This window comes from Tenrec ecaudatus, chromosome 7, assembly GCF_050624435.1.
Source record: "Tenrec ecaudatus isolate mTenEca1 chromosome 7, mTenEca1.hap1, whole genome shotgun sequence".
Classification (NCBI taxonomy): Eukaryota; Metazoa; Chordata; class Mammalia; order Afrosoricida; family Tenrecidae; genus Tenrec; species Tenrec ecaudatus.
The window spans coordinates 36815840-36823119 of NC_134536.1; the positions used below are offsets into that span (position 1 = coordinate 36815840).

Here is a 7280-nt window from a genome sequence, read left to right on the forward strand (position 1 = left end):
TTAATCAGAGAATAAACGTATTGCTGAAGAATTCCCTCTCATGACTTTGCCAGTGATGATTAGTTTGATGGCTTTTCGAAACCAAGGATAAAAGAAAGCATAGATCAAGGGGTTCATCGCTGAGTTGTAGTAAGCAAACCAAACCAATATTTCATAAATGTATGTGGGCGTGATGAACCCTAGGAAGGCGTCGATTATTGAATCAACGAAGTAGGGTAGCCATGAAATCAGAAATGCTACCACCGCAATCCCCAGGGTTTTAGCTGCCTTTCTCTCCCTCTTGGCCACTCTGTCTTTGTAACTATCTGATGATTTCTCAGCCTTATTGCCCATACTTTCAATTTTCCTAGCTTGTTGTTTAGCTATGAGAAAAATCTTGGAGTAAACAACTATCATCACAAGTGTAGGGATGAAAAATAGAGCAAAACTCACAAATACCCACTTTGAATTTACTGCAATTTGACAGCCTCCCACACAGGAGAGAGCACTGACTAGGTCCTCCAAGCCAGTTTCATTTGCACCCGAGTAAAGAAGTGAGAAACTGAAAGTAATTGAGAAAAGCCAGGAGAAGACAACGCAGAAGCCACAAACAGAGGTGGTGAACCTGGTTGGGTAGATCAGAGGGTCAGTAACAGCGATGTATCTATCCACAGAAATAAAACACAAGTGGTAGATAGATGCATAGCAGAATGATCCTTCAAAACTTGAGTGAAATTTACAGTAGATCTCCCCAAAGTACCAGCAGCTCTCCACAGACCTCACTGTGCTGAAGGGCATCACGGTCACTCCCACCAAGAAGTCAGCGCAGGCCAGGGACGCAATCAAGAAATTGGTCGGAGTGTGCAGCTGCTTGAAATGAAGGATCGAAATCATCACCAGAAGGTTTCCAAACACGGCGACCACAGTCCCAGAGCCAAAGACCATGTACAGAATGACCCTGGGCAAAGGTGAATAGGAAGTTTTGACACAGGATCCATTTAGATTCTCGTAGCACAGGTGCACAGCTTCATCTGCGCTCATGATCCTCCTGTTAGAGACCTGCAATAATTGTCATACGTGGTGGCATGTATGTCGCTTTGGTGTTCAAACGTCCTGAAAACAAAGATGATATACACGTATTAATTCAAAATTTTAGAGTACCTTCTATCCCTTTTTCTTTTTAACTGAAAATCCTAATTCACACACTTAGAAAGCAATCAATGCCATCTTTTCATAAAATAATTAGCCTCCAAGTAAATTTATTTTCACCAATTAATTTCACCATTACATAAAATTCTGTTCAGTTTTATTAAAGTACCTTTGTTTGAGTTACCTAGGTTCATGTCTGAAAAGCATTTGTCTATAAAGAACAATGAACCATCATATGATGCAAGTTTAGGTACCTTCTTATATAGCATTCTCTTCTTAATTTATCATAACTTTAATGATGCATAAGACACCCAGGCTCTCAGAAAAGGAGCTAAATAAACCCAAATACCCAAACCCCTCAAGACTGAATCCCTATGGTGTGAGGTAAGTAAGATATTTTAATTAACTATTATGTTTATACTTAAAATAAGTTTATCCCTGTGAGTTTGCTGCTGACAGCCTTTTCATGAAGTAGAAATTGAAATGCATTTGTCTTCATCACACTTTGCTCACAATTGAAACATATATTGCTTATTTCTATTTACTACTGGAGATTGCCTTCGCAATTTCATGGAAACCATTAATCAGCAATTCCCGTGTTCATAACCATTGGGACTTTTTGAAATGGACTTTTACATTCATTCTAGTATGAGTTTATGTTAATGAATTTAAATGTAGAATTGTATTTTATCACCCGGAATATGGCAGGTTTGATTTCAATAGCTTGGTATGGTAGGAGGGGAGAGGGGGGGCATATTCTTTGCTCTTTTAGAATCAATGCTTTTCATGTGTGTTGTCAGATGGCAGGGCTTACTTGCGCTCCGTCAGGCAGAGCTCCAGCCCCAGGCCCTCTGTTCCACCGCGGTCCCGGCCATGAAGCCGTCCATGCAGACGTCCATCCTGCTGGAGCTGCTCCTCCGAAGGACGGCTGAGGTTTGCATTCTCTATCATTTCATCATATTTCTTTCTGAATTTCCTGTGATCCTTTTGTGCTTTTCTGAATTTCTGTGATCCTTTTTTTACTTAATATCTCTCCCTCTTCAGAAGCCAGGTTAGCCCCTTTCTTATAACCTAAAGGCAGTGCACAGTGGGACTCGTGCCGCTGCTGGTAAGGTGTGCTGTCGATGAGAATGATGCGGTTCTTCACCAGGGTCTTGGTGCGGACCCTGAATGCACTGTTGAATGCATTGTAGACAAACTCAATGACCCTTATTGTGAGAATACGAGACTCAGAGTCGCAGAAGTTCCCCACCCCAGCCGTAGTCCCTGTACTTCTTGTTGTCTCCTCACATGAAGCATGTGGATGCAGCCGGGCCAGTCTCAGTGTTGGCAGCCGGGTGTCCCAGCACCACTTGGGCTTCGTGTGGCAGGGCACGTGCTCGCTCTGGGTCTTGCAGCACTGATGCCAGCAGTCTCGAGAGATGCCCATCACTCAGCGCTAGCTGGAAAGACAGCGGGTTTTCCTATGTGAAAATACAGACATCTGGCATACAGAAAAAATAGATCTTTCCAAATTACTGTCCACGTGCTAGTGTTTTTCACTGGAACTATTTGGAAGGTGCTAAAAAGTAAAATATAACCACAATATTCAAAACATGGGGCGCGAATTCTAATACGAATTTCTTTTCCAGCTTAGAATGAAACTCAAGAAAAGAACTCACATTCGGCTTTGGGAATTAAGGTTTTTCTAGTGAATTATCCGTGAGTGTTCTGAAAATCAGGTTTGAAATATCAATGTATATTTTTCATTAGAAATTTCACTATTTAAAATGTACAGGTGAATGGCTTTTGATGAACATATTCTCCCAGAAATCTGCTACCACAATCAAGGTACCGAATATTTCTGTCACTCCAGAGATTTTCCCCATTTGCAATTGATCTCAGCCCTACCTGGTGCCCCTCCCCCTTCAAAGGAAGCTATTGATAGCCTTCCCATGAGTGTTGATTTTGCATTACCAATTCTAAAATCATATATGAGCAAAAATATACATGAAAATTAGATAAGTAATAGAGAAGGTCCAGGACGCACTGATGCCTTTGAATTATGGTGTTGGCAAAGAATATTGGTTATACCACCTACTTCCGTGAGAACAAATCAATCCGTATTGAAAGCATACGGCCAGAATGCTTCCTAGAAGTGAGACGGCATTATCTTGGCTCAAGGACTTGGCCATGGAATTACTGATCACCAGTCCCAGGAGGAGAACGGCATGCTTAGCATTAGAGAGTCAACAAGAACAAAGACGGCCCTCAGTGAGACAGAGTGATACACTGTTGGCCACTGTGGGCTCAAACCGCAGTAGCTGTGAGGGTGGCAAAGGAGCAGGCGATGTTTTATCCGACCCTAAAGAGAGTCTCCATGAGTGAAATCGACTCAACGGCACCAAACAACCACACTTTTCTGTGTCTAGGTGCTCCATTCAGGTCCACTTCGGGGAGATGGATCCTTGCTGTTAGGCGTCTCAGTGCCTCACTCCGAGCTATTGCTGACTAATAGCATATTATACTCATACACCACAGTGTTTTTAAGTCTCCCGACAATGGACATTTGCATTTTATTCATTTGGGCACTTATTAATAGTGTTATTATGACCATTTGTACACGTAATTTACAGTCATAAGCTTTCATTGGGCAACTTTCCTAGAGGTAAATAGTGGGTAGAACTGCTAGGCCATTTGAGAGGAACATGTTTAACTGCTTTCCAACGTGTTTGCATAACGTTAGTTTTTGACCCCCAATCTGTAAACCCTCTCACCGCTGAAAGCCCTCATCAGCGCTCACGCAGCACTGGCAGTCTTCTTCATCAAGTTCCCGTTGTCGCGAGTGCGTGAAGAGACACGCTGGCAGTGTGCACTGAGGCTAGAGCCACGAACTGCAAGGTCAGAGAACCAAACCCATCAGCCAACAGAAAAAGGCAAGGCGGAGACGCCTGTAAAGATTTACAGTTTCTGAAACCCTACGTGGGTTGGCTATGAGTCAGTATGGGCTCAATTGCAGGGTATACATGGGTATACCGAATGAAAAACCAGAAAATCCAGAGCAGCCTCACAGAGTGACTCTCGGTGTACAGCTCAGGCATTGGACTTCTTGGGAATTAGTACATTCTAACTTTAGGTCTTCCCTTCTCCAGCACATGCCTTTCTCCACCCGCATCTAACACAGCTCTGCTTCCAGAACTATTTTGGGCTTGCCTGTATTTTCATGCAAATCATACATTTTTTGCCAGATTCATCTTTTTTATATTTGAATCATTTTACTGAGGGCTCTTACAGTTCTTACCACAATCCATGTATCCATCCTCTGTGTCAGGCACTTTTATGTATTTGTTGCCATCATCATTTTCAAAATATTTTTTTTCTACTTGAGCCATTGATAACATCTCCTCATTTTTTCCTCTCCCTCTCTCTCCCTCCTTCCCTCCCTCATGAACCCTTGATCAATTATAAATTTTTTCTTATCTTTTTAATTTTAATTTTATGTTATAGGGGGCTCTTACAGCTCTTATCACAGTTGTACATGTACCCATTTTGTCAAACACATCTTTACATATGTTGTCATCATCTTTTTCAAAACATTTTCTTTCTGCTTGAGCCCCTGGCATCTGCCTCTCATTTTCCCCTCCCTCCCCCACCCTCCCTCTGTCTGCCAAGCCCCCTTGATCATTTATAAATTCTTTTTTTTTCACCCACTTTTCTGCTCTCCTCTCTGGGATTGGGGCCATACATGGATCATTGTGATCCGTTCCTCTTACTCCCCTCCCTCCACCACACACACATGCACCCTTACTCTCCTAGTATTGCACCCTTATTCGCCCTATTTTCATATCTTACATCATCCGCTGTGTCCCTTCACCCACTTGTCTGTTATTAATCCCCCTGGGGTGTTATATGTTGATCATTGTGATTAGTTCCCCTTTTCTTTCCCAACCTTCTGCCTACCCTCCTGGTATTGCTACTCTTGTTATTTGTCCTGAGGGGTTTATCTGTCCTGGGTGCCCTGTGTTCCCAGCTCTTTTCTGTACCTGTGTACATGTTCTGGTCTTGCCAGATTTGTAAGGTAGAATTGGGGTCATAATAATGGGGGGGGTCAAAGCATTAAAGAACTAGAGGAACATTGTATGTTTCATAGGTGCTATACTACACATCGATGGGCTCATCACTTCCTTGTGACCCTTCTGTAAGAGGATGTCCAAGTGTCTATAGATGGGCTTTGGGTCTCCTCTCTGAAGACCCCCTCATTCACACTGTTATGATCTTTTTGTTCTGGGTCTTTGATGCCTGATATTTGATCCCATTGACACCGCATGATCACACAGGCTGGTGTGCTTCTTCCATGTGGACATCGTTACTTCTCAGGTGTTTATCTTAAAGCCTTTAAGACCCCAGATGCTATATATTTTGATAGCCAGGCACCATCAGCTTTCTTCACCACATTTGCTTATGCATCCATTTTGTCTCCAGCAATACTGCCAGGAAGCTGAGTATCACAGAATGCTGGATTATCAGAACAAAGTTCTAGTCGTGTTGAGTGAGTACTTGAGTAGAGGCTCAATGTCCACCTGCTACCTTAATACTTAACATATAAATATATGTACATAGATCTATTTCCCTATTGTTATAATAAAATATATTTGCAGATGTACATGCCTGTATTTAGGCCTCTTAAATGTCCTTTGCAAGGTGTATATGAGAGATAAAGCTCATGACACATGGAACCCAGGAACAGGAATGGGAATAGCAATACCAAAAGGGTAGTGGGAAGGGAGGAGATGAGGGAAAGAATGGGAACTGAACGCAATGATTAGCTCATGATATATATAAAAGTTATTGTGTCAACCTGGCTGATAAGCACGTGGGGCTAATTGAAGGATGGAAAGATAAATAGCTTGGTGAGCCTCGCCTTTCAAGTTCTTGGGTCTCTTGCTTTGTGATGGTCACACCAGGGTGCAGCTGCCTTAGCCAGTTCCCTCCTTCAGCTGGCATGACTCACTTCTTGCAAGAAATCCCCTGGAAGAAGCCTCATGATGTACCCTGATGCAGCCCTGGGTGCTGGAGCAGCCATATGGAGACCCCTGCCAGCGCTGAGATGCTTAAATGTTCACTTATTCAGCATTCCTCCTACAGTCGGCATCATTACGTGTGTTTTGTGAGATGAAGGAGGACTTTGTGGATTGGAGTCGGACATATGGGTTAATGTTGGACTTGTGGGCTTGGGCAGCACTGGGTTGGGATGTTTTCTTGATTTGCATTTAACCTTTATATAAAACTCTCTTATACATGAGTTTCTGTGGATTTGTTTCTCTAAAGTACCCAAACTAGCACAGCACAAAGAGTTGCTGCTGGTGATCTGAGTAAAGCACTAAGAAACCCGGGTTCCTATACAAACATACACAGGAACCACATTTCAAGGCAGAAATCAGAATATACTTATATGCAATAACAGTATCATATCAATTTTAATATATTTAATTTAATTTATCAGAAAACATTCACATGACAGAGAAATATACAAATTACAAAATAAATCATACACACAGACACTACATTGCCTCTTTAGCACAAATTAGGTTTTTTTTTAAAAACACAACGGTATACATACAGGTGGGCCGCCTGACAAAGACTTTTGTATTCTGGGTTAAACTTACTTTGGTTTGTTTTGATTTTCTCTCCTTTTGTTTTATATCAATCAAAAATATATTATGCTTCTATTTCCATATCATGTCATACAGAACTTCTTAGAATGTTATGTTTTTTATAATGCTATAAAGATACGGTACTTTAACTTCTTTCCTATTTAAGTTTTAATAAAATTTTGTTCTCTTCACTTATACAATTATCATCCTGATCATATTGCTTGCTCACCAGGTTCTTTTTTTGCATTGCTAAATATGAAACGATCATGTCAAATGATATATACATGTGCATGTCTATTCAGCTTTTATGTTCTCTTCGTGTTTTGACAGCCCAGTACACCACAAGGCTGCTCAGAATGGGAGTACTGAATGACATTATTCTGAAGATACTTAGCTCTCATAAGAGGATTCACTTCTCCAGACTCATTAATATTGATATTAATGATCCTGCTAATTTATGCCAGTTTGATATGTCCTATCATGTTTTTATTAGCATTTTTAATTGTTATAAAATTGGCA

General features: G+C 41.4%; 2 protein-coding genes across 2 annotated transcripts; both read right to left on the bottom strand.

Moving 5' to 3' along the window:
- Positions 1-1020, bottom strand: LOC142452700 (trace amine-associated receptor 7a-like). Its single transcript, XM_075553923.1, has one exon. It carries the CDS (start codon positions 1018-1020, stop codon positions 1-3), a length of 1020 nt encoding a protein of 339 aa, XP_075410038.1.
- A 1063-nt stretch (positions 1021-2083) lies between these two features.
- On the bottom strand, positions 2084-2557 carry LOC142452333 (small ribosomal subunit protein eS8-like). Its single transcript, XM_075553716.1, has one exon. It carries the CDS (start codon positions 2555-2557, stop codon positions 2084-2086), a length of 474 nt encoding a protein of 157 aa, XP_075409831.1.
- Positions 2558-7280: the final 4723 nt, after the last annotated feature.

Excerpts from the sequence above, each read along its gene's own strand:
- LOC142452700 (XM_075553923.1), bottom strand. The coding sequence starts at position 1,020 with ATGAGCGCAGATGAAGCTGTGCACCTGTGCTACGAGAATCTAAATGGA.
- LOC142452333 (XM_075553716.1), bottom strand. The coding sequence starts at position 2,557 with ATGGGCATCTCTCGAGACTGCTGGCATCAGTGCTGCAAGACCCAGAGC.